This window comes from Spermophilus citellus, assembly GCF_964194105.1.
Source record: "Spermophilus citellus genome assembly, chromosome: 2".
Taxonomy (NCBI): Eukaryota; Metazoa; Chordata; class Mammalia; order Rodentia; family Sciuridae; genus Spermophilus; species Spermophilus citellus.
The window spans coordinates 12,922,491-12,948,789 of NC_138183.1; the positions used below are offsets into that span (position 1 = coordinate 12,922,491).

Here is a 26,299-nt window from a genome sequence, read left to right on the forward strand (position 1 = left end):
GCCGGGCTCCAGCGGCAGGGCGGCCGCCGCCGCAGCTGGAGGGGGAGGAGGACGAGGAGGAGGGAGAGGAGGAGGAGGAGGAGGACTACCAGGAGGGGGAGGAGGAGGAGGAGAAGGAGGGGGCGGGGGCCTCTCCAAGTTTGTCGGGACCTTCTTCCGAGGCAGCGGCGCCGGCAGCCAGGGAGGCCAGGGCTGAGCGTGGGCCGGGGGTAGGGGCTGGGGCCGGGCCCGGGGCCGCGGGGCCGCCGCCTGGGCTCTCCTGCTCCTGCTGCAGCCTCTGCTCCCACTGCGGACGGCCCCCCCCTCTGCGCGGCTCTCGGAGCTGCACGCCGACTGAGCCCGCCGCTCTAGGGCCCATGTACTGGAAGCATGAGAACGCTGCCCCGGCGCTGCCCGAGGGCTGCCGGCTGCCGGCGGAGGGCGGCCCCGCCACCGACCAGGTGAGCGAGCGAGCGAGCGGCCCGGGCCAGGAACCGGCAGGGGCCGGGACCCAGCCTACCCGGGCCGGGAAGCGGGCGGCGGCGGGGAGGAGGGGTGCGAGGGTTCTCCCGGGAGTGTGTGTTTGTGAGTGTGTGAGCGCGCGCGAGCGCTGGGTGGGGGGGGGGTCGCGGAAAGCGGGAACACATTATGCAAATGTTGGAGGAATTTCTCAAAAAGCGATTTAGCAAAGACACAGGCGAATCAAGAGGAGGCGAGGCGGGTATTGTCCGTCTGAATAGGCGCTGATAGCGCCGATGCGCCGGGAGCTGTGCGGGAGCAACACTGAGAATCCCGACACCGGGCCGGTCCCGGACGCGCCGAAAGGCTGGAGGGTGATTTTTTTCCTCTTCTTGGACCCCTCTCTTTTCCCTTTTTGGTCTCATTTCCACCCCGATCTTGCCCCCTTTTGCTCCGGATTTCCCTTGGACTGGCCCTCGAAAGGCGCCTGAATTCGTGTCAATATCGCCTCTTCAATTTCTCGGCGCGTGTCGGGCCGGCGGGCAGGCGGATGCTCCCGGCGCTCGGGGTTTTATTTTCCTCAACCACCAGCACCACCACCACCCCCATCTCCTTTTTATTTTCTTTCTTTCTCTCTTTTCTCCTTTTTGCATTTTGTGCCGAGGAGGAGGAGAAGGGAGCGAGGAAGGGGGGTGGGTGGAGAGAGAAAAAATTCGATTTTTAATTACTACCATTAAAAAATCAAATTTGCAATTCTTTGGGCGGCCTGATGGATCTCACTGATTGACAGTTGGAATTGACACTCTGGCTACCTCTTATCTTGGGCATTCACGACAATTTCTAATTGCAGGTAGTTTGTGTGTGTGCGCGTGTTTTTTTTTCCCCCTCAGAGGCTTGGATTGCAAGGGAACTAAGCGATTACTTCAAGAGCCACGGGTTAAGTGCAGGGAGAGGGGGAGAGAGAGGGAAAAAATCCAATCCAAATTCAAATTGCTTCATTAGAGAGACACCGCTTTTGTGGGGAAGGGCTTTAAATGCCCACTACAAAGTTAGGACTCATTGTTCGGCGCCGGTTTATATAACAGGCGCGGGGAGGCGCTGGGCTCAGGCTGCACCGAGCCAGTTCTGCAGCCGCCGCCGCCTGCATTCCCTCCCCCCTCCCCCAGGTGATGGCCCAGCCAGGGTCCGGCTGCAAAGCGACCACCCGCTGTCTTGAAGGGACCGCGCCGCCTGCCATGGTGAGTCCGTTCGGCTCTGCCTCGGCCCTCGGTCCCCCAGCAGCCCAGGCCTGGGCACCTGGCCCGGCTTTCCGGCAACTAACCGCTGCTCAAGCGCTGGGGGATCCCCGACCGGCGCCGCCCCTCTCTGAGCCTTGATTTTCTGGCCAGGAATGTGGGCTCTGGCCGCTTCCCGCACCCAAGATGCGCGTGTTAAAAGTTGGGGCCGTCCCTTCCTCTCCAATAGGCCCTTTCATTCCTGTCCTCCTGCCTACAGCGCGGCACACCAGGCAGATTTCGTTGTCAGTTGATGCGCAAAGGGTTCAGATTTGTCGCCCAAGGCAGGGTCAATTCTGGGTGCCCGGCTCAGAGCTCTGCCCTTTCTCCCCTGCTGCAGGCTCAGTCAGACGCCGAGGCTCTGGCAGGCTCTCTGGACAAGGAAGAGGGTCGGGCCTCCCCGTGTACGCCTAGCACCCCGTCTGTCTGCTCGCCGCCCTCTGCCGCCTCCTCCGTGCCGTCCGCGGGCAAGAACATCTGCTCCAGCTGCGGCCTGGAGATCCTGGACCGGTATCTACTCAAGGTGAGTCAGGGGAGGTGTTGTGTGTTTGTTGGCGGGTGTGGGTTGCAGCCCAGAGAACTGTAGGAAAGCTGTGCCGGGGCCAGGTCCACTGAATTCCGAATCCTGGCTCAGTCACTGCCCTACTGCGCGGCTTTGGGCAAGTCTTAGGGCCTTTCTGCGTCCCGGGTTCCGTCTGAAAAGTGGGAAGAGTGTATTTCCATTTCCTTGAGGCTCCGTGTTACCGAAGAAAAAGGGGGGAGTCACATGCGCCTTCTGAGCTTCAGCGTTTGTGCCTGCAAATGAGAACTGGGGAGGCTGGGGCCGAGCATGAAAAGAGGCCCGCGCTGAATCGACCCCCATCCCCGCCCCCTCCCCAGGTCAACAACCTCATCTGGCACGTGCGGTGCCTCGAGTGCTCCGTTTGTCGCACGTCGCTGAGGCAGCAGAACAGCTGCTACATCAAGAACAAGGAAATTTTCTGCAAGATGGACTACTTCAGGTAGGCTGCGGCTGCCGGGTCTGCAGTGTGTCCTCGGGCAAGCCCCGGGCGCATATGCAGGGTGTTTGCGGCGTGTGGTTTTCAACTCCGGAGCCCTGGAGTCCCGAGTGCCTTCCCGGCGCGCCGCACTGGTCCCGCCTGCCGGCTTTCAGCACGGCGAAGCCAAAGCTCCAGGCCACGCGCCACTACTCGCACAGGTTCCGGTCGGCGTCTGCTCCTGGTTCCGGTGGTCCGCTGGGCTTTGGTCGCACCTCTGGCTCCGTCTTGGGTCTTGCCTGAGTCTCAGGTTCTAGTTCTGACCTCGGGCGCCGCAGTCGAGCTCTGACATCCGCGGCTCTGGCTCCAACCCGCTGGGATCCCGGCAGTCAGCCGACTGCATCCCCAGCGAGCTCCGGCCCTGGTTCCAACCTTACCGGGACTCCAGTTGTGCGGAGGCCCGTCCTGGGAGGGCCTTTGACTCTGCCCGGGGCTCTGAATCGGGTTCAGAGCTGATCTGGCCCAAACACTAGCGCCGCATTCATCTCACGTACTAACCCATATCCAAGTGCCTCCTCCTAAACCCCAACCTTGGCCTCTGGCCTCAACTCAAGCCCAGGTCGCTCAAGTGTTCGCAATTCGAGTATGGGGTCTTCTTGCCGGTGTCCCAGGAGCCAGTTCCAGTCCCAGCTCCGGTATAGTTTCCGGCCCCGGATTCAGTCTTTACTGGTTATAGGCTCAGGCTTTGGGCTGCTGGGACGCGAATGGAGAGTCGGGCGCCGCAGCCCAGACAGCTGAGTAGGAATACCTGGGCCACTCTCTCCGCGAAGCAGTGCCGCGCTGGTCCCCGCAGCTCAAGATCTCCGCCAGTTGCATCCTTCCGCCGCGCCGCTGTGTTTCAGTGGCAAATGCGCGCCTCACTGCTACCCGCTTAGTCTGGCCTACCCAGTCACGGGGTCGAAGTCACTGAAGTGTCAGGGGCTCTGCGACTGTCTGCAGGATCTCGAGGTGGGGGGGTGGGTGGGGGGCGTATGAACCAGGCCTGGTTCTGTGGTGGCCGGGTGTGGAATTGGTTCCTGGGAGGATCGCCTCCCAAACTGCTTTCTCAGGAAGTGGAGAAAACTGTTCCCCTCTATCACCACCCCCTCCCAACCCACATACATCCTTCCCCGCCTCCGGAGAGGTCACAATTTCAGACTTCCTTGAAAAGACCCCAGCCCCAGAAAGTCTCTGAGCGTAGGGAATTTGGTGGATGGTAATGCCTCTTCCAAAATTGAGCCTCCAGGGACCTGGAATGAGAACACCTTGAGTCTAGGGAGGAAGTAGGCAGCATTGAGAGCTGGGAAAGCCTTGAGAAGCATGGTTTAAAAGAGTTTTTGTGATGGGTATAGAAGAGCATGCAGTCAACGTGTTTTGTCTGGGGGATAGGGATGCTCTAATAGGTGTGTATTGTCTGGGATCTGTGCAGTGGTACTGGGGAATGTGTTGTCAGCAAGGTCAGGAGTGTGTGCACAATGTGTGTCTTCCTTTTTATAGAGAAACATTTGTCTTTAGTTCAAGCATATGCACAAGGTGGACAGTACAGGGTCACACCTGGACCAGGATCTGTAAGAAGGAGAGTGAGGTCTGGTGAGAGAATTCTGAAGCCATGTCACTCCCTAACTCCACCTTTTCCTCTGAGGGGACTTTCCTGCTTATGGCCCTCCACCTGGGGAACTGAAGGATGAAGGGTGTGAGGTCAATGTGTACTTGTATCTGCCAGCTGCTGTGTGCTTATTTAGGCAGAAGGGGGTTGGTACTGTGGTGTGTAACCAGAGTGCAATATCTCCTCCACAGTTCCATTTGACTCTTGGTTTGGCTCCGGCAAGAAATGGAGGTACAGTCACTGTCTAGCCACCTCCCTGTTCTAGGCCTGACTCCAGTTGGGGGGTGGGGTGGGGTGGGGGAGCTGCTGTTTGGGGGGCATCTTGAAATAATCAGCTACCAGGGAGCTTGGGGAACCCAGCAGGAAGGAGCCTAGGTGCTCCTTTGTAGAGTGAGGCTGGACAGGACACCTGTCCTGGCTCTCCTAGTGACAACAGGCCTGGCACCCTTACCACTTGTCCAAATTTCTTTGCTGCTTCTCCAGCCCCAGTTCATGCCCAAGCTGGACTGAGCCTCCTTGAAGGTCAAAACTAAGATCTTGATTCTATTATTCAGAGCCTCCACTGATTCCCTGTCCCACTGCAGTGGGGTGGAGGGTAGGGTGCCCGGCCATTGTGGGGAAAGGGAGGACACTGAGTCCTGTCAGGCCAAGTGACCTTGGGCAAATCACTGCATCTCTCTGCTCTGAGTTCTCCTTTTTCAAGATTATCTTCCTGAGCTGCTGAGTAGGCCACTGAAGGAGCCACCATAAAGGCTCCCTAAATGGTAGTGTCTACGAATGCCTGATTACTGTTGTCACCACCAGGCACAGCCCATGATGGCATTTCCCCAGGCAGCTTGAGGAGCAGAACCTGCCTTAAATAATGAAGCTGGGTTGTTTCTGGGCTATGGGTTCTGAGCACTAATCCTTTTCCAGTGACAAGAGGCCCCCAAAGCAAAACTAAACCAGATTTTCACTTAAGAAAATGAAGGGGGAAAAACCTCACATTCCCAGGATGAGAGTAAAACTGTGGCTTTTCTGATCACTTCACACACACACCTCCCCCACCCCAGATCTCTTGGGCAGCCCCACCTATAAGAAAAATAATAAAGCCCACAAAAAGGGAAAGGAAAAGAAACGTTGGGCAACACCAATTACTGTGAGGAAGCTTCTCCTGGAGAAGGCTGAGAGAAGGTGTGTGGGAGGCAGAGTTCCCTCTCAGGAACTGAAGCTCAGGGAGGTGCTGTGCCCTGAGACTTTCTAGCCTCTATTTCCTGGAGCTGGGGCTCAACCATCTGGTAGGATGTGGACTAGAGCAACATGGTGCCCAAAAAGAGACCCAGGTTTTCCAACAGGGTGAAGGACAGTGGGAAGGAAGAGTGACTGATACCCCATGGAGAGAGCACTTGGGGTTCCCATAGTCCTCTAACCTTTGATTTTGCCCCCCCCCCCCCGCAAAGGGTTCTCCTTAATTCTAACACCTGTCTTTCTGTCTTTGATATCATCTTGTAAGTCCTCCTTCAATCTCCATTGGCAGAGCCAGTGTTGGTGGCTAAGAAGTTAGAGGTTAGGAAAAAAACTCCAAGTTCACTCTGGAAGGAGGTCACAGAGCCTTTGGTGGAGTCAGGGAGGTCCAGTACTATTCCTGGCTCTTTTGCATTGCTGGGGTGTAGGTGGGTTGTCCATTGGCTGTGTTTTCTTGACCAGGCTGCTGGACCTCTGTGCCTCAGTTTCTCTAGTTCATTCTCCAAACAGGGACCTCACCAGTCCTTGTGGGTTCAACCTGATTCCTACCTCCTCTCAGTCTCAGAGAGTCCTAGCTGGAAAAAAAAAATTACCAGCAGAGAAATATGATAGGATTTACATTTTTTTTTTCATGGTTGTTGTTAAGACTTTTTTTTCCTGATTTTTTTTCCTCCCAAGAAGTGAAAAAGAAAAAATTCTGGGGAGAAATAGTATTCCTTTTGGGGGCATTCACATTTCCATTGCCATTGCAACCACAATCCAGGACAGCTTTACAGGGCCCCCTCTCATCCACCTACCTGCAGCTGTTGCCCCATAAGTAGAGCATGGGCTGATGGCAGCGCCTTCCTGGCTCTCTCAGCCTCCTGGAGCATCATGCCTACTGTATAGCTGGGGAGACTTATGTCCTGGTAGAGTGGAAAGTGACATAGCCAGGGTCACACAGTGAATGAGAACATGAAAGCCGATAAGCACAGGAGTGAGGCCACCTGCCATCAGAATACATGCCTAGGTCAAAAGAGGATTAGGGACCCAATGAGCAGAGACCCGAAGTCCAGGGGAAAGCTTTGCATTGCTGTGCTTACAATCTACCTGCTTTATCTCATTTAATCCCCACGTTCAATCTGTGAGGTTTGATGTTCTCATAATCCCCATGTTATAGGAGGGGAAATTGAGGCCCTGAGAGGTGAGGTCATGCAGATAATAAATAATAGAACCTGGATAAGCCCTGTGGCCACCTAACTCCACTATGTCTATCCCTAAACATTCCCAAATTTTTCTTCCATAGGCAAGATATGTCAGCCACCTTTTTGCACATTGTGGGGCCTGTGGAATGGCAAAAATCCCTGTCTACTGTCCTAAGATTCTAGCCCAGTTTGTTTGACTTTACCTAGAGAGCACCCAATGTGTGCTCAAATGTATGACTCTCCCTGGGTGGCTCTGGGAGCCCAAGAGCAGGGATAACTTCCTCAGAGGCTCTAAGTGGCATAACTTTGCCAAGGCCTGCTCATCCTGGCTGGCCCTCTTCCCTTCTGACAATGGGAACAGGGGACAAAGGGTTAACTGCCTCCTCTTGTGTTTGTAGGGCGGGGTTCTTAGAGTGCCAAGGCCTCCTGAAGTTCCTGCTCCCAGTTCAGCCACAGGACAGAAGGCAAATCCCCAGCCTTCCCCAGTCTCCCACCTTGAGAGTCCAAGCTCTGTGGATTCCATCCCTCTCCCAGAGAGAGGGTCCCAAGGGAAGCCAAGATCCGGAAAGTGGCCCCCCACTATGGAGAGCAGCACAGCGGCTGCCAGCTGTTAGGGGACAGATGTTGGGGGAACTGCGAGGGGATTTGGGGGGAGGGGCCTCAGGAGGGGACCTCCAAGGAACTGGCCGTTTTAACCTTTTAATTGCTGGTTTTGTTTTTTCTGACTTCTCCTAAGGGTTTGCCTAGAAGGAAAGGAGCAGAGGGAATGGAAAGGGCTTCATTTCAACTCTCCTTGTTCCCCTCATAGAGTCTCTTGAAGGCTATCCATCTAGTGAGCATCTTGAATTCAAAATACATGAACTCAAGTTGGAGTTCCATCACCTTGGCTTCCTAGCTGCCTAACATTAGCGCTCCACTTCGATTTCCTCATGGAGGAAAAAAAAATGGGGGAAGAGATCGGAGCAAAACTCCAAAGCGCTCATTCATAGAGCTTCATTCATCCAGCAGATGATCACAAAGCATCAACTAGGTATCCAGGGAAAGTAAACCTGGAAAGCAAGCCTGATTTTGTCAAGGACACACAGCTCCCGCTCAGCACCAAGAATATCCAGATCTCTCTACTCTCCATGCAGGGGATAGAGGGCTTGACCTTGTGCGATGCTTATGCTACTCCTTTCAGCATTTGCTAGGATGTGCAGCATCTGTCGGACACCTCTCCATCCCCAAAGCGCTTCTGTGCTTTGCGTCTTTGACTCTGGCGCACTGGGACCCAGGGAGGGGCGCGCATGGCCCAGACCTTGCAGCAAGGCTGGGTGGCTGTAGGCGCGCCCCCTAATCCCTTTGGCGCTCCCTTCACAGCTCGCGAACACCCCTTTCTTGAAGTTTCGTTGTCTCCACCGCCGATTTCGCTGCTTCCGGAATCCGGCGGCTTGAGCCCCGCAGCCCGCCTGAGAAGGAGTCTGTCGGTTTGTCAGAGCCTCGATCCGTAAGCCTCCTCGTGCCCTTTGTTTGTGCCGCTGATCCCTGTCCTGGGTGGGGGACACACTGCAGGAAGGGCCCTAACGCATCCAAACCTATACAATGACACCCCCCCATCCCCATTCCAAGGATCCGGTGCAAGGATGATTTCGTTGACTGGGACGTGTCACAGCGAATGCAGGGAGATCCTAGGGCTGGGAACAGCTCCTGGCATTTAGGGTGATACTCGGAGGGTAGGAAAGCTGATAGGCCACTCTAGGCGCCCGCTTTGAAACAAGGGGGCTGGGGCCACTGTGACCTACGAGTGTGGACGGATAACAGACTCGGACATCCGGAACTCTCAGGGCAGAAAGTCCAGGGGTGCGAGGTGAGACTCGGACGCATCCCTGGCCCAGAACAATTAAGTCCACCCAGCCGGACAGGACAGGAGGATCCGGACCGCACAGTCTGGTGCATATGCGGCAGCGCGCAGGATCTCTCCACCAGCGGAAGACGCCATCGCTTTTGCCCAGCCTCTGAAGGCTTCCCGCTTTCCTTACTCTGGCGGTCCCCACCCTGAGGTCGCACTTTCCGCGTTCTGGAGATAGCTGGTCTCCTGGTCCAGCATGCTGCCAGGAGTGGGAATACGACGATGCGGTCAAACCAGGACCCCTTCTTGTTCATCCTTCTAGAACTTCAGGTTTCTTGTCTCCAGTCAGTCTGCTCAGCGGGTTCTAGGTCTTTCTTGCATCTCGGAGGGGCCCTCTCGACCCTGGCCCCACACTTTGTGGTCTCCAGTAAGTCACTTGCCGTCTCTGAACCTCCTATTCCACGTGTAGAATATGGGTGCCAGAGTTGTTATCTCACCAGGTTTTGACAAAGCTGAGGGGGTGCAAAGAAGACGTTGTGCCCCAGGACCCGATCTGAAGTAAGGGTTCTGTGCACAGCTGGATGCCCGATTTCCCCCCAGCAGAAATATTGGAAAGCCGAATTGCCCAAAGGCCAGAATGTGCTCACAATCCAGATACCACCAGTCGATGACTGAATAGGGATTGCCCCACCAAAGGGATAAGCTGGGTTGGGCAAAGCCGGTTCATCTCCCCTTTCTTTCAGCAATAGAAACAAAGATCGTTTGCTGTGCCAGGCTCTTCCCTGGGGAAGTCCCGTTTCTGAGGTCAAGAGCGGTTTTTGCTTGGGGTAGGTAGAGGACCCGGCAAAGGCACTCAGCATGGCCCCAGCGAACCTATGGTCCCCTTACTCTTCTTCGGGGAGCCTGGGAGCTGGAGCTGATGGAAGCCATTGCACTCCCTCATTCAGTAAAACTCAATTGCATGATTTGCCAAGGCAGGCAAGGTTGGAACCAGAGCGTTTTGGACTGTTTCCCTCAGTCACACAGAGGCTGTCCTAATGATCCCTGGGAGCATAGAGGCAAATCTTCTACATCTTCCCCTTCCCTCCAGGAATCCCAGGAGTGCATGGGAAGAGCCAAGGAACCAGATGTTTACAAACCAGTGTGATCAAAGCTAAGAGGGTGGTACGATTGTGGGGATGTGTGGGGATGTGTGTGTGGTGGGGGGTAGGATATAGTCAGGAAAGGAACAGCCTGTGCGAAGTCCTGGGGGTGGGAAAGTGCTTCAGAGAAAGTACCTCATAAAGATCTTGAACTAACCTTCCCCTGTGGCTGACTGGGACTCATGCTTGGATTTGCAGTGGGAGACTCTGAAGAAGGTTTAGAAGGAGGTGGGCCTGAAGAGGATGTGGTCTGTTAGGTTTTGTAAACTCAAAAACATCTTGAACCAGATTCTGAGGGTGAAGGGGAGCCACCAATGGATTGTAAGCAGGGTAGGGACGAGATTCCATGTGCCTGCTGGAAATTTGGCTGTGACTGTGCGTGGAGGATGCACTGGCAGGGAAACCAAGAGACCAGGGTGGAAACTGGCAGTGAGGGGTGCGTGATGGAAACCTGGCCTAGGAGGAAGGGTGGCAGTGGAGGGGGAGAGGAGGAGATGGATCCCAGAGATATTTGGGAAACAGAACCACGGAGCCTGAGGATTGGCTGGATGTGGGGTTTGAAGAGGGAGAAGTGTGTGATTTACATTTCCACACTCCAGAGGTGGAATGAGTTGTGGTACCATTCCCTGAACTCAGAGCATACAGAGGTAACTGAGGCTGAGAGGATTGGGCACAGTCACAAGGGAGTCATGCACTTAAAGAACAAACCTTCCCTGGTACCCGCGGTATGACTTCTGGTGCTGAGGGAACCAGGCTCTGCAACTTCCGGGATGGGCTCTGGTGATGGAGACAGCTGCACACACATATCCCAGGACAAAATGGGGAGAAAGAAGGAGAAGAGGCAGAATAAAGGAAGGCTGGTTTCTTTGTAGACTGCAGGACACTAAGCAAATAGCAGTCGTCATTGCTGTCTGCTGTGGTCATCTAGTTCAGTGCAGAGCAGGGAAAAGGAGAACTCAGAGGAGTTAAATAATTTGCTCAGGGTCACAAAGCCAGTTAAGTGCATATCTGTTTCTTCTTCCAAGAACTTTTGAGCTTCTGTATGGCTGGGACTATAGTTTATTCATCTCTGGCATTGGCATGGCTGGGGTTCCTAACTTTGTGAGCTGTGTGACCTTGTGCAGTTTAGTTTACTTCTTGTAAGAAGAATTATTTGGGATAATAACTGTAAAGCAGAATCTTGCTGAGTACAGTGCTCAAAAATTTGCCTGTTATTATCGCTATCATGTTTTCCTAACAATTACGCTGTAATTTTAATTAACAAACTAATATACATATGTAAGTGATCAGCATAGAAAATTTGGAAAACTCAGAAAAGGACCAAGAAGAAACTAAAAATCATCCTCCAGCTCATCCTCTCCGTGGGACTTGGCTGGGTAGATAGTGTATCCAAGCAACAGGTATTTGCTGAGTCAAGGCCCTGAGGCCAGGAGCCTGGGTGCCGCCACTGGGGGTATTGGGGTGGGGGAGAGATGGCCTGTCTGAGCCTAGTCCCTGTCACCTTGTCCCGCAGCCGATTTGGGACCAAGTGCGCCCGGTGTGGCCGACAGATCTACGCCAGCGACTGGGTGCGCAGGGCGCGCGGCAACGCCTACCACCTGGCCTGCTTCGCCTGCTTCTCCTGCAAGCGCCAGCTTTCCACAGGCGAGGAGTTCGGCCTGGTTGAGGAAAAGGTGCTGTGCCGCATCCACTACGACACCATGATCGAGAACCTCAAGAGAGCCGCCGAGAATGGTACCTAACCCGCCCTGCCCAGCACCCCTGTCCCGAGCCCTTTCCCACCCGACCCCAGCACCCCAGATGTGATACACAGTGCTTTATGTGCTGGGCGTTCCCTGGAGCACTTGGAGGCTGGTGGAGGTGGGGCTCCTCCATGGTTAGCTTGGGAATCAGTCACTACCTTACTGCAACTGTGCTGACTTATCTGTAAGATGGGGTTAATAGCAGGAGACCTTTTCAAAGGCTGATGAGCTGAAGTGTTGTAAAACCTGGAGGCACTCAATGAATGGGAGGGTGGAGTGGCCTCTATTCATTGAGGCAGGCTACTCCACCCTTGGAAGGCGCTTGGGGGCTCCTTACCCCAGTTGCCTAGACCAGTCCTGTAGAGATTTATTATTATTATTTTGAAGGTTCTGGGGATTGAACCCAGAGACTTGCACATGCTAGGCAGGTGCTCTACAACTGAGCTACATCCCCATCCCCTAGAAAGATGTTTGTTGTAGCCTCTGTTCTCCCAATTCCCATCCTGGTAGTACCAAGCTGAGGCTTGAGGGTAGGGGTTTCATCCCGGACAAGGGCTCTGGCTATTAGGAGAAAAGGCCCCATTCCTGAGATGGAGATTAAGCTCCTAATACTGCGACAACAAGAAATTTTCTTTCCTCTCTGTCCCTCAGTCCCCCTACCCCATCTGTGCAAGATGGATGTTGGATTAGAATGATCACAACATCTTCTCTGATTTCCCAAGATACATAGACCCATACAGGCCCCATATACGGACAGCCTTCCAGGGATCTAGGTGGAGTGGGGACTGGTAAAAGGGAGTACAGGCAGGGCTGTCCATGATTCCTCTGTCAGGGTCCATAGATGCTGCTAACTTCTCCACAGCATGGATTATTTTAAGTAATCTTTACAATAGTCTTAGGATGTTTATGGTGTATCCCCATTGTACAGATGAGCAAAAAGGTGGAGGTTATCTGTAGTATGTAACATCTAAGTTAACATACCAGTGGGTCTGCCTAGCCCAGACTCTTAACTACCATAACACAGCATGTCACACCATGCCATATCACCTCATCCCTGTGTTCCAGGGCCCCTTAATTGGACCTCAGAACCCCAGGAGGCTGCAGGGATGTGGCTGCCTCTAAAGAGTTTCATTTTTTTTTTCCATTTAAAAAAGAAGGCACACTAATCCTTGTCCTGCCTGCCTCCCTATGGGACAATAATATCCCAAAAATGTCTGCCTCACTCCCAGTCCCTCTGGGGAGTGGTATGGATCACCCTTCCTCAGTTTCTAGACTTCAGCCTGAAAACTAGTCAGGGACCACAAGAGTATACTTGACCAATTTCAGAGCTAAATGGGTTGCTCTTAAGTTATCTGAAGTTGTGGGCAGGTCAGCAATGGAACTGAGATGGAAACCCAGGATCCAGAGTTTCCTGCACACCATGGTCCATCAGTAACCACAGGCTCCTTCTGTAGCTGGACCAACCAGGACCACCTTTAGTCATGGTCTTGCCAGTTACACCTAAGCTCTAATCATAAAGGGAACTTGAAGGCATGGGGCTTCAGATCAGCCTTTGATGTTGGTTACTTTTATTTTTTAAAACATTCTTTAGTTTTGATAGATCTTTATTTTTATTTATTTATAAGTGGTGCTGAGAATCGAACCCAGTGCCTCACACATACCAGGCAAATAGGCTACCACTGAGCCACAGCCACAGACCCTGATATTGGTTACTCTTTTGCTTTCTAAACACATGCGCGCGCATACACACACACACACACACACACACACACACTACACATGTTCATCATAAGAATATTAGAAAAGATGGTTAAGCAAAAAGAAAATAAAGATCACTCCAAATGCCATTTCCTCTCACATTTTCACCTTTACCTTTCCAGATATTTCTACGTATTTGTTTATTGTTTTTTTCTTCCAACACAGTTTTTTTTCCTAATTAAACTATAATAAATTGTGAGCAGTGGTTCTCTCTGAATGGTGGGATTAGTGATGATTCCCACCCTCCCCTGTGGGAGGTTTATTGGAATTTTCTGTACTTTTGATAAGGACACTTTTGTATTCAGAACAATGAAATATTAAAATAAAATCAGAATAAACTTAGTAGTTTACAATCATACTTTTAAAAGTAATCTAATTTGAGACATATACCCAGGTTATCAAAATTAAGAATTTTAGAGAGATAGCAGTTTTAAAGACCTCAGAAGTTGCAGAAGTATTGAAAGTAAAAAGTCTCCTTGATGACATTTCTCTGAGGTTAGCCAGAGGTTGCTCCTTGCTGACACCTTGGTGTACATCCTTCCAACCTTTTTTCTTCCATTCGTTGTAAGTTCCTTGTTTCTTGTTCCCACCAACCTGTGGATCCCCCTGGTTTCGCTCGGAGGGAGCCCAGTTGGGGCCATTCGGATCAGCCAGCTTTCAGATTCTAGTGGGAAGGTTAGGGGCAGGGACTTTTTTCTCTTTGAACCTCAGTTTCCTCTCGCGTAAAATGGGGATAATACCACTCTCCTTAGGACTTATGATGTAAAGAGGACACTGAAAGAGAACTCTCCAGTATGGAAACAGAAGTCCTTTCCCCAAACACTGAGCTCGGGGATTAGGACCCTGGGATCCCTACTCCCAGCCAGCTCCGCTCCTGACCCTTCCAGGGACAAGCTCCCCCCACCCCCGTCCTTTCCAGGCTGCCACTAGAAGAGATGGGGACGCGTGGTCAGCTGCTTCTGTCGCCCCCAGGGAACGGCCTCACGTTGGAGGGGGCAGTGCCCTCGGAACAGGACAGTCAGCCCAAGCCGGCCAAGCGCGCGCGGACGTCCTTCACCGCGGAGCAGCTGCAGGTACCGGGGCAAGATACAGCCCCGGGGACGGGGGCGGGGCCTCGGCGGGGGCGGGGGTGAGAGGGCCTTGTGGCTCCACCCCCTCGGCCTGGACCCGCGGGTGGCGGGAGGGGCTGTAGCTGCCTGGGGCGTGGCCTCCGGTCCGGAGCCTCTGATTGGGCCGGGGTCTCGGAGACCTCCGCGCGCCGTGCCTCACCGCCCTCCGGCGACCCGCAGGTTATGCAGGCACAGTTCGCGCAGGACAACAACCCGGACGCGCAGACGCTGCAGAAGCTGGCGGACATGACAGGCCTCAGCCGGAGGGTCATCCAGGTGGGACCACGAGTGGGCAGGGCCTTCAGGTCTGGGGCGGAGCCTAGGGGTCCCGGGCCAAGCTCTGAAGCTCGCCGCGGTGCCAAGGGTCGCCGGTGCACATGGAGGCTCTTCTTCAGGGGGTGGGGAGGCAGTCCCGCCTGGGCATCCCCTGGCGGCGCGTGCGACCCTCTTAACGCGAGGCTGAAACTGCTGAGGCTGTCGTTCCAGGTGTGGTTTCAAAACTGCCGGGCGCGTCATAAAAAGCACACACCGCAGCACCCAGTGCCGCCCTCTGGGGCGCCCCCGTCCCGCCTTCCCTCCGCCCTGTCCGACGACATCCACTACTCCCCGTTCAGCAGCCCCGAGCGGGCGCGCATGGTCACCCTGCACGGCTACATTGAGAGTAAGTGACCGCAACAGCTGGAGGAGGGTCTGCGGGGAGCGCAAGGCTGAGGAGTGTGCGTGAGCGACTGGGGCGGAGGCGTGGGGATGCATTACAGAGCCTCGTGGGGGAAGATGTGGGCTTCGAAGTCACTTGAATCTAGGGGCTTCGTGGAGCGGGTAAACTCCCCGCCCTGTTTCAGAGGGGGGCTGAATCCTTTCTCTTGGTAAAGGCGAGCAATTTAGCCATTCCCCAAATGCTATGGCCTGGGGACTAGGGAGAGAGTAAGAGGAGCAAGATCCCTGCCCTGTGGAGCCAGCATTCTGGTCAGTTGGACAGGGGAACAATAACCAGATTGTTAAGCTCATGATTTTCCCTGGAATGATTTCTACAGGAAAGGTGCTGGGTGGGAGTGTTTGGAGATGCTGGTGGGGAGGCCGCCTTGAGGAAACACACCAATTTGAACTCTGGAAAGGATTCAGTGAGGCATACTGACTGGGGGAACTGAATGTGGGCAGGCCTTGACCCAGAGAGCAAAGATGGCGTGGGTACATTTGGGAAAGCAGAAGGTTAGTGTGGCCTTGGGCATATCACTTAACCTCCTTGAACTTCGATTTCCTCATCTGTAAACTGGAATATTATTAATGCCTTTTATTTTTATTTTATTTTATTTTTGGTGCTAGGGATTGAACCCAGGGCCTTGTGCATGCCAGGCAAGCACTCTACTAACTGAGCTTTATCCCCAGCTATTAATACCTTTTATAGAGTTACGAAAATCGATTCATGCATTCAGTAAATACATTTTGAGTGCCTCCTGTGTTCATAGCACTGGGAACACTGGGAACACAGTAGGCCAGAGCCACTGTGCTCCTGGAACTCACATTCCAGAATGAGAGATTGGGAAAGAGACCCTGAACTCTTAAAAGAAGGAGGGGAGACCAGGCAGGGTGGCGCATTACAGTAGTGGCTTGGGAGGCTGAGGCAGGAGGATCATGAGTTCAAAGTCAGTTTCAGCAAAAGTGAGGCACTAAGCAACTCAGTGAGACCCTGTCTCTAAATAAAATACAAATTAGGGCTGGGGATGTGGCTCAGTGGTTGAGTGCTCCTGAGTTCAATCCCCGGTACCAAAAAAGAAAAAAAAAAAAAAAGGAGGGGAGACATGTGGGTGGACAATGAGTTCTATGGGGAGAGGTGGGAAGGGTCATGGTGAAGGGACTTTGGAGCAGGAACCTGGAGAAATAAGGGAATAAACTCCTGGATTTCTGAGGCATGAGCATTCATTGAATCTGTTTCGGAGCAGTTACTTATGGAGACTTTCTTTCCCTTTGAGGCGGTTTTCTCAAAGCTGAGCATGACCAAAAAAATAGAAGTGATCATAACAAACACACATGCATACATGCACACACATACTCACCATCCCTCCTCTGGCTTCAAGTAAAAGGGAGAAAGAAGGGAGGTCAGAGAGAGAACCACTGCTTTTACCCAATACCTGCCATGTGCCAGACACAAACATCAGATCACTATCCCATTGAATGGTGGAGGAAACCAAGGGCCCACTCTAAGTTTGTGGGAGCCAGTGCTCTTTAAAGATCAAATGTCGGGGGTCAGACTGCTGGGCTTCAAATTCCATCCCTGCCACTTACTAACTGGGTGACATTGGGAAAGTTTCTTAGCTTCCCTGAATATCAGTTCCCTTATCTGCAAAAACAAGAACAATAAGAGTTCGTATCTCAAAGCAGTGTTGTGAATGTGGGATAAGGTAACTGATGTAAAGTCTTCAACATTCAGTAAGCAATAGCTACTCTTGTGATGGCAGCATGGGCTTGGTTTGTAAACTAGCAGTACAGAGTTCTGCCTGCTGCTCCAGGCTGCTGGGGAGAAACTGGGCTCTTTACACTGTTCCATTTCTGAACCATCTGCTTAGCAGGAAGGACACTTTCCCCCTTTTATTTCTAAACAATAATTTATGTTCAGCCTGCATAGAGCTCAGTAATTACTTGTTAAAAGTGCCAATGATCAGGGCCTCTCTAATACCAGGGACCTAGGCTATCATCATTGTGTGGAGGTAATGATGGATCTAGGTGACCCTCTTCAAAGGTGGGCCACGACTCCATCCACACCACTCCAGTGAGCATGCCTAGATCTGTCTTGGATCCCTAGAGAAGGGGCTGAGGTACCCTTTTCCTTTTTCCCTGGTGGTGGAACCTAGCTTGGGGCAGAATTCGGTGGGGTGTCTGGGCCTGCTACCTCTTGCTTCAAGAGCTGAAGGTCACCCCAGTAGTTTGCTTTGCAGTTAGTTAAAATCTTGAATCTTGCATATTCTGAAGCCTTTGAGCTGGGAAGTTGAAGAAAAAGAATGAGAGCCCAGGAAAAAAAAATGAACTTTTACTTTATAGTTAATTAAATTCACAGGATCCTTAGTTTCCTGAAGTCTTAGAGCTTAGAATGTGATAAAAGCTTTGGAACCAGACCCCAGAAAAATGCACAGATACACATGGTTATTTGAGTAATTTGAGGTTGTTCATGGATTCCCTGAACACCCAGGGAGTTAAGAACCCTCAATTTAATACAATTGCTTTATTCTACAGATGAGAGATCTGTGGCTCAGAAAGACACAGTGACTTGTCCCAAGTTACATATTGATTGTCAGTTTCTGCACAGGTCTTTTTCTATGATCAAAGAGGATGAAGTCTAGAGAGGAGATAGGCAAAGGACTTCTCTATTATAGTGGTAAACAGGATGAAGCATGAAAGGTTTGGATCAGACACACAGGTGGACTTTCCCCAACAGTTTTAGATGTTGGAATAGGGTATGGAGTCTCATTCAACAAATATTTTTAAAGTACCTACTAGATATCATGCCTCATCCTTGGTGTTGGAAATTTACAAAAATCCAGAAACTAGAAAACAGATTAAAAACTTCCTGCCCTCATAGAGCTTGTATTCTAGTTGGCAAAGACTGATGATAGCAAAAAACAATAAAAACACACCATAAGTCAGGTGGTTAGGGCTAAGGAAGAAAAACCAAGCTGGAAAGGAGGATGGGGAGGGAAGGGGAGGGGTGGCTATTGGTATTAGGTTGATGAAACCCAATTGGGAGACAGAAGTGTACAAGGAGGATCTGAACCCGTAGAGCACAATCTTGCTTGCACGAGTGCCCATTTATCAATGAACTGGATGGTTATCCCTAGCAACTGTGGCACTTTATAAAGTCCTTCCTGTGCAGTGTTGTCACCCACCCTGTTGAAATCTCATGCAGGTGTTAAGTGGCAGGGATGGAACTGGTCTTGGGGCTCCAGCTTGCAGAGCACAGGGCAGGTGGGATCCCGTGTGGAGCCTGAGGGATGGGTTCCAAGGCAACCTCTCGTCCACAGGTCAGGTACAGTGCGGGCAGGTGCACTGTCGGCTGCCTTACACCGCGCCTCCCGTCCACCTCAAAGCTGATATGGATGGGCCGCTCTCCAGCCGGGGTGAGAAGGTAAATGGAGCCAGGTTGGTCTGCTGGATCAGAGCCTTCCTGTGGGGCTGAGTTTCTGGCAGTATTTCCCGTCCTTGAGTGAGCAGCCTGCCTCTGTGTGGCAGACCATCTGTGCCCAGCCAGCTCTGGCCCACTCTGTGCCCATGAGAGGCATCTGAGCAGCTGCTGGCATGTTCCACATGCGCCCACTCCACAGGCCTCCTTCGCCCCGTCCTCTCACTGGCAGGGTGGCTTCTCTTTTGTCACACTGGAGAATTTACTCAAGCTTTGAGGCTTTTGCAGGGAGGGCTTCTGGTGGGACAAAGAGACAGCTGGCCAACTGACAGGGCTCCTCTGTGGAACCAGATCTCTGGTTGTTTGAGGCGTTGGGAATGAATGTCTAGAAGATGCTTAGGTATTACCCAGTCCAGCAGCTGGAAGGCTTTGCTTTTTAAGCATTGGAACCCTTTGTTTGGTCTCATCAGTATCACAGATGAATTTAGACGGAGCTGCTCTGAGTGCAACCATGGAGCGGGTAGGAAAGCCTCACCTCCCTCTCAGCTCTGAGGCATCCCAGAGCTAGCCTTAAAAGCCATTGTGCTGAGACAGCCTCTCCTTTTAGAAGAGGGAAATCGAGGCCAAGAGGCTGAAGGTCAGAGCCTGGATGAGAACCTGTGCGTTTATTCATTCACTTACTCATTACTCACAGACAAGTAAAGCATGGCTGCTGCTCGAGGAGGCCACATCTGGAGGGGGGACAGACTCCAACCTTGGCAACCCGGCTGATCACACTGTGATGGGGAGCCGTGGGATGGGGGAAGAGTGGGGGCAGGGAGAGATGGAGGGAAGACTTCCTGGAGGAAGGCAGCCCCAAAACGCAGGCCTGACACTGGATCAGGGCTCATCAAAGACAGCCATCCCAGCTCTTAGGGAATCCTGAACCATTCCATGTCACTGGGACAGGCTTGGGAGGAAAAGTGGTGAGAAATGGGACCATGGGGCTGACAGGCAGAGGACTTGGACTTTATCCTGGGGCAGTGGGGGACCTTGGAAGGCCTTGCAGAGACAGCACTGTGATGGTCCTCAGAGAGGTCGGCTGGGAAGATGTGCCGTGGGAGGCATGGAACCACCCTGAGTCAGATGATACAGTGGTCCAGGGAGACTGAGACCATGCTTTAGAGGTGGAAGGTCCATTAGGAGCCCTCCAGTCCTGTGGATCCCAGTCTTAATGTGTCTTGGAATCACCGGGGCAGCTTGGAAAAACAGATTCCCAAGCCAGAGTCTGATGGTGAGACTGGAATGGGGTACATTGACCTGCATTTGTGATGCTCAGCCCCTGTGATTCTGATGGGCAGCTCCAGGTGCAGAACACTTCTCCAGCATATTTCCTCTGGCTGTGCCTCCTGATTGAGTACCTACTGTGTATTGGGCTCTCTGTGATTGGCACTGTGAGGGAATGTCTATAGTATGGAGGTGCAAACAGCCTAGTTGCACAGATATGTTTCCAAGTAGGTGGTGGTGTTCAACACAAGAATCAGGTGGTCGGGGAGCACACCGCAGGAAGGTCCCTTCTGAGACTGTCACATTCACAGAACTGCTATTTGTTGAGCTCTTTACACACATCTTCTGGTTGACACCTCCCAGCTTCTTTGTGGGCAAGGAGATGGCCTTTCTCATTGTAGAAATAAAGAGACTGAGGTTCAGAGAGATGAGGTGATTTGTCGAGGGGTGCAGCAAGTTTGCTGGACTCTGAAGTCTATGAGGCTCAGAAGATTCTTCCTTTCTTGTACCACTTCACATTTCTACAGGACTGTCTCTGACAGTATCCTTTACAGCCTCCCTGGGAGGATGGCTATGATGGAACTCCACGTCACCTCTAGAAACGGAGGCTCAAAGAAGTAGCTCATCCAGGGTCACACTGAATGTGAACACAGCAGGCCTCGATCTAAGGACCACCTGCCTCACACATGCCTCTTTCTTGTGGGAGATCATTGGTCCTACCAGACTGGCACTGGCTTTGCAGAAGAGATCTGACCTGATCCCCACCCACAAGAAACTTGTGACTTAGAGTAGGACATGGACAGTTGTACCATAAGGCAATGGGGTAGTTGGAGTGGGGGCAGCCATGGCCTTGGAGGACCCAGAAGAGGGAGTGACAACTTTAGGGGAGAAGGAGGGTATGAGGAGAAGGGCATTCCATGTTGGGAGAATAGCAAGTGCTGATGCACAGAAGCAAGGAGAAGCCTGGCTTTGAGGGGATTATGGGGTGTTTAGTGGGGTGGAGGCCCAGGGAAGTGGGGGAGCAGCCAGGGCTACATACTGAAAGGCCTGGTACCCTAGGCATTATATAGAGGGAAGGGTTGGGCCTTGGAAGTGTATAGGGCTGGGCTCAGTGCTTGGAGAGGAGCCCTGTCTCCTGGTTGCTCAGCTAAGCTTGTGGTTATGTCTGGTTCAGCCTGAAAGACGAGCCAGGCTGGGCATTGGCAGCTTTGGCTCTAGGATTCTGGCCCCTGGGTTTGTCTAGTGAGCCAGAATTCACTCTTGCTGGGCTGTGTCCCCGGATTTGTATCCACATGCTCTGCATGAAAGTGTGTCTCCCTCCTTTGTGACCCACTGCCCTCTCACTGTCAGAACTTCCCTCAACTCCCAGGGATTTTCCATCCACATATTGTCAAACCTGTGGGGCTTGGTGGGTCACAGGGCTTGGGCTGAGCAGGCAGCACAGCACTGTATGGGCTGTCTCCCAAGTCCCCCTGGGTCTGGTCCTTGAGCCCACTCATCTGGATCAGGGCTGGTTTGGCCAGGAGAACAACGACCCCAACATTCTCAGGGTGGGAGGAGCTTCCTGTCCACTTCGTCATCATTTGGCCACATACGCCTGCGCGTTTCCAGAACCACATTTCTTCCTGGTTGTGTACCCTGATCCCACAACTTCAGCACTTGGAAGGTTCTTAGAAATCAGGACCAAGAGGTTATTATTCAAATATTAGGTTATTGCGAGACTGAGGCCCCTGTAGGGGACAGGTTTGACTAGGGTAATTTTTTTTTTTGGGGGGTGCTCCTTTTAATAAGAGCTTAAAGCCAGGTGTCCTGCAGATCCAGTGAAAATAAGGCACAAGGCTGGGTGAAGAATGCAGTGTGAGCTTTGGAGCCCAGCCACCCTGAGCCCAGATCTGCCACCTCCTCCCTCTGAGACCTGGAGACACAATTAGCTTCTCAGAGTTTCAGTTTCTGCATTTATAAAATGGGGACAATAATGGTTCCCACCACCTGGGGTTGCTGTGGAGACTAAATGCAATGACTTGTGTAAAGAGCTTAGCACAGTGTCCCATAGGCAGAAAGCGCTCCTTGGGTACTGGTCATCATTATGATTGCAGTAGTCTACTCGTATCTGTAGGGCTATGTTCCAAGACCCCCAGTGGGGGCCTGAAACCCTGGATAGTATTGAACCTTATATAATAGTATATTTTTCCTATACATACTTACCTCTGATAAAGGTTGATTTATAAATTAGGCACATTAAGAAATTAACAACAATAATAATAAAATAGAACAATCATAATGTACTCTAATAATAGTTATATGAGTGTGATCCCTCTCTTTTGAAAGAGTCAAGACCAATAGTAATATTCTTGGACTGTGGTTGACTACAGATAACTGAAACTGTAGGTAAGGGGGAGGGGACTACCATGATACTATGGAGATCAACATCTTTGCTTTCCTCCTCCACCTCCTCTGGTAGCTGATTCTGGGCAAGAAACATCCTCATCAGAAAATGTATCAGTGATGTGACGGTGCTCACTGGCAGACTCTGGGCCACTTGAAACCTCCTCCTCCTATTTTCCTGTGAAAAGGGACACCCCATTTTGACCAGCCAGCCAGTAATCCTTGACCTGAACTTCAGGGCATTGGTTGTGTGGGTGGCAGTAAGATGTCAGCCAGGTGCTTTAAGTGGAAGAGGGAAAGAGAAAGGAGCAGAGGCCCACCCACTCGCTGTGCATCAGCCTCTGGCTGGCTTAGCCACATGCCTTGGCTTTGTGCAGATCCCGTGCACACTGGGTGCTTAGCCCTTGGCTTGGTAGATTGTGTGCTGTGGGCAGCTGTTGTCATGGTAGAGATGGGTGGTTTAGTAGAGAGCCTGCCTGGATTCCAGTGTTGGTGTACCTCTTCCTAGCTATGATCATGGACTCACTAACTGCCACTTCTTTCAGCCTTGGTGCTCTCCCTGTAAAATAGAGACCATCACAGTAGGACTTCCTCATGGGCTTGAGGTGCAGCTTCATTGAAGCAATTTATGGAGGGAGCAGGGTAAAGTGCCCAGTAGGTTTTTGCTTCTGCTATTGTATCTCATTGAATCCTCCCTGTTCTGAGAGGTTTTGGTATCCCTGTTTACAGATGAGGAAATAGGCTCAGAGAGGGGAAGTGAGTTGTCCAAAGTCCCACAGCAAGTAAGCTGCCAGAGTCAAGATTTAAATCCAAGTCTAGGCCCTGAGCCCTTCCTTACGCTGCATGACTTTGAGGATCCCTGGGGGCTGCCAAGTGGGGCAGGCTCCTAACTCAGCCACCTCCCATGCCCTCCTCTTGCAGGTCATCCTTTTTCAGTACTAACGCTGTCGGCACTTCCGCATCTGTCCATGGGCACCCCACAGCTGCCCCTCAGCCGCTGAGATCCAGTGTCCAAACTGTGGCCAGGGATCCACCGCCTCCGCATCCACCCCCACCCGCCATTCTGCCCGCCGCCAGCTAGGCCCCCAGGCCTGGCCTTCCCTCTCCTGCTGAGAACCAGAACTGGCCAGGAGCATCACAGAGTCCTCCTCTTGGAAGGCAGAGCTCCCTGAAATTTGGAATCAGGGTGAAAACAACAGCCTGTTTTTCCCATTTAAACAGGAGTCATCTTCAACTTTAGCTGATTACAAGAGCAAAAGACAAATTGAATCATGCGACACCAACAGCCTCCTAATTTACAGGTTTTCTTCCCCGCCCTCCCACCCCCATTGGCCTTTATTTACTACTTCCTTGGAACCATCTCTGAATTCCGAATAGCCGACAACCCCCAATGTCATCCACTCTGTTGCTTTTGTCTGGAAAACTCTACAGTGTTTGTGGGATGTCCCCAAAGGAAAGCTATGTTCTAATTTTATCATTTCCATCTGTCTGGTTATGTCAAGTTAATTCAGAAAGAGAAGAGACACTGACCAACCCTGAGAGGCCCAGTAGGGCAGAGATGGAGGCCTGCCCAGACCAAGAGGCAGAGGGACAGGCGGGGGATGGGGGACAAAGGCCCCCATTGGTTGGAGATCGAGGAGAGGGATGTGGCACATGTGGCACTCTGCACTGGGAGAGGCACTAACCATCTCAAGGAGGGGAAAGCGAACACTTGGGACAGAGGGGAAACCCTACCCCCACCTGACTATCTAACGTAAATGCAGGAGACGTAGCAAAGATGGTATTTGATCTGTGTGATGCTGCTGCTGAGTGTTTGGGCAGGCTAGAGTTGGGGATGCTTTTTGGCTGCTGGTTCACTACTGATAGGGGTGCCGGGGCTAGGGGACCACTCTTGGGGGCCAAGGAACAGAGCCCAGTGAAATGACAGCCAGAATGTAAACTCTGATCCATCTCTGAGAGGTGCCCACTGCCTAGGTGAGTGTGCCAAGCTAGTACCTCTGGGCTTCCCTGCCAACCCTGCCCGGAGCCAGCCCCACCCACTCCTGAGAACAAGGCTAGACACAGCTGTGGTCTCATCCACCCCATCCTGCTGCAACTCTTCCACCTGAAACCAAGGGCTTGGGCAAACAGGACCATGATATTTATGTTTTCAGGGGATGCCCATTTGCCCCAAGCGTATCCTATAATTCTAGAACTACTTGGAGACCTAGTGCATTTCCCACTAGAGGCTGCTAGTAAGCATGCTTTAGCCCCAGTCCTCCTGCCTGCTTTTGGAAGGAGACTCCAGGACAGGGAAAGCAAGTTTATAGTTATACGCAGCTGTGGTCCCTGTCTTCACCCATAGCAGACATCACTAATCGATTGCAGCACTCTCTCTGAGTCTGGATAAGGTTTCAGGATTCACATGCTTGAAGTTGGCACTTAATGAGAACTTACATGCCATTTTCTCTGGAGGAGGCGTAGGCATGGGTGAGGCCCAAGAAGGGAACCTGCATTCTGTCCCTTCCAAAGATGTTACAGCTAACTAAGGTCAAAGAGAAAGCACCACTCAGAATGTGGTTCAGAAGTCATCCAGTGAAAACTTGTGCTGCCTCTGTCTGGGCACTGAACTAACAGGAGTGACCTGGGCCTGATCCCTGGCCTTGGGGAGCTCAGATCTTTCCTTTGATTTTTGCTCCTAATGATCAAAGCCCCAATCACAACCATGTGGTAAGCGGCCAACTGAGCCTTGCCCAGGGTCACCCAGGATCCTCTCTGTCTTGAGTCTCTCCCCAGGGTCTGTTCCTTGCGTGGACTACATGACAGTAGCATGTTGCAGTTCAAACGTCTCCACTACCCTGTTAAGAGCAGCCTGGAAACACACAGGCGGACAAGACTATTTATTTAAATACAAAACAAAAGGGGAAATACACACATGGAATAAAAATTGTAAGCACTTTTTTTGTAAAACCAATGTCTGTTTTGTTACATATCTTTCATGTTGTGCTTTGTAAATGTCTTATTTGTGTAATAAATAAAGTTAACGCAAGTAGAAGTGCTGGCACTTAAATCCAGAACATGATGGGATTTCATTTCTTTCCTACTCTCTGGCTAAGGGCTTGGGTCCCTGGCTCCCAGAATTTCTGGGCTGCTGGACAGTGCAAAGCTAAAAAGTTGGTACCATTTCCCAGTTGGTAAATTATGCATTGCAAAGGCACGAAGAAGGGTGATTTTTTTTCTCTCTAAATATTGCATCATCCCTATGTCTTAGTGAGTAGCAGATCAGGCTGGCTGTTGTCTGCATTGTGCTCCCTGAACACCAGCTCTCTGCTGGGCCCTGTGCTGTCTCTGCAGACTCAGAGAAGGGTCCCAGCCCCATCCTGCCTAGAGGAGCTCTCAATCTGGCCAATGATGTAAACAGACATCACTCCAGTATGCTCCGCGGGACAAGGGGAGGCATTTGAGCTGGGTCCTATTTTTTACCCCCATTCATGTGCCTCCCCACTCTACTCTCTTAATCCATTTTTCAAATGTTTAGATATATGTTTATCTTTGATAATATATTAGGCATGTGTGCTTATATGAATGTAACTTTTTTTTTTAAAAAAAAGAGGGAATTTTAGAATTTATTTTATAGTTGGTTTTTTTTTTTTTTTTTGTGGCGGACACAACATCTTTATTTGTACGTGGTGCTGAGGTTCGAACCCAGGGCTGTGCTCATGCCAGACGAGCGCGCTACCGCTTGAGCCACATCCCCAACCCTATGAATGTAACTTCTGTTTTCAAAACTCAGTTTGTTATCAGCCGTGGAGCTCAACCCTATCATTCTGTCAAAGTGACTGGAGTCTGAGAGGGGTGATGTTATTCCCCCAGGTTCCTCCATGGTGCAGCTGAGAGTGGACCCAGGCCTTCCTCTGGCTGTTGGCTGTACCTGCATGACAGCTCTGGGTTGCTCATTGCAGGTCCAGTTTCCTTTCCCTGCAGAGCCCTCCCAGTTTTTACCAGTTTCTACCAGAAAGTTCTGGTGAGACAGAGGACATGACCCAGGAGGCCACAGGATCCAGCAACCTCCCAAGAGGGACAGTTGTGCAAAGATCCAGGTTGCTTGGGGTCCACAAGTGGCCCTGAGACATGTTGCTGCTTCCACTTCTGTTTTTCAGTTGACAAATGTGAGCTCTGAAGTGATTCTGAAGACTGATTATATGTGCCGCTAACAAACTGCATCATATGTTTAAAA

General features: G+C 51.8%; 1 protein-coding gene across 6 annotated transcripts; it reads left to right on the top strand.

Moving 5' to 3' along the window:
* The first annotated feature begins 50 nt into the window (after positions 1 to 50).
* On the top strand, positions 51 to 25,500 carry LHX6 (LIM homeobox 6). 6 transcript variants are annotated; one of them, XM_081279712.1, is made up of 10 exons: positions 55 to 440; positions 1,605 to 1,676; positions 2,053 to 2,235; positions 2,592 to 2,713; positions 11,226 to 11,446; positions 14,185 to 14,285; positions 14,502 to 14,597; positions 14,808 to 14,982; positions 18,335 to 18,438; positions 23,005 to 25,496. In XM_081279712.1, exons 1-10 carry the CDS (start codon positions 357 to 359, stop codon positions 23,023 to 23,025), a joined length of 1,179 nt encoding a protein of 392 aa, XP_081135838.1. In that variant the 5' UTR covers positions 55 to 356; the 3' UTR covers positions 23,026 to 25,496. The 6 variants fall into 6 exon arrangements, with proteins under 6 accessions (XP_081135841.1, XP_081135840.1, XP_081135838.1 ...); XM_081279713.1 differs by lacking the exon at positions 55 to 440 and adding an exon at positions 543 to 812 and having other exon boundaries at positions 23,005 to 25,500; XM_081279716.1 differs by lacking the exon at positions 55 to 440 and adding an exon at positions 849 to 1,288 and having other exon boundaries at positions 23,005 to 25,500.
* Positions 25,501 to 26,299: the final 799 nt, after the last annotated feature.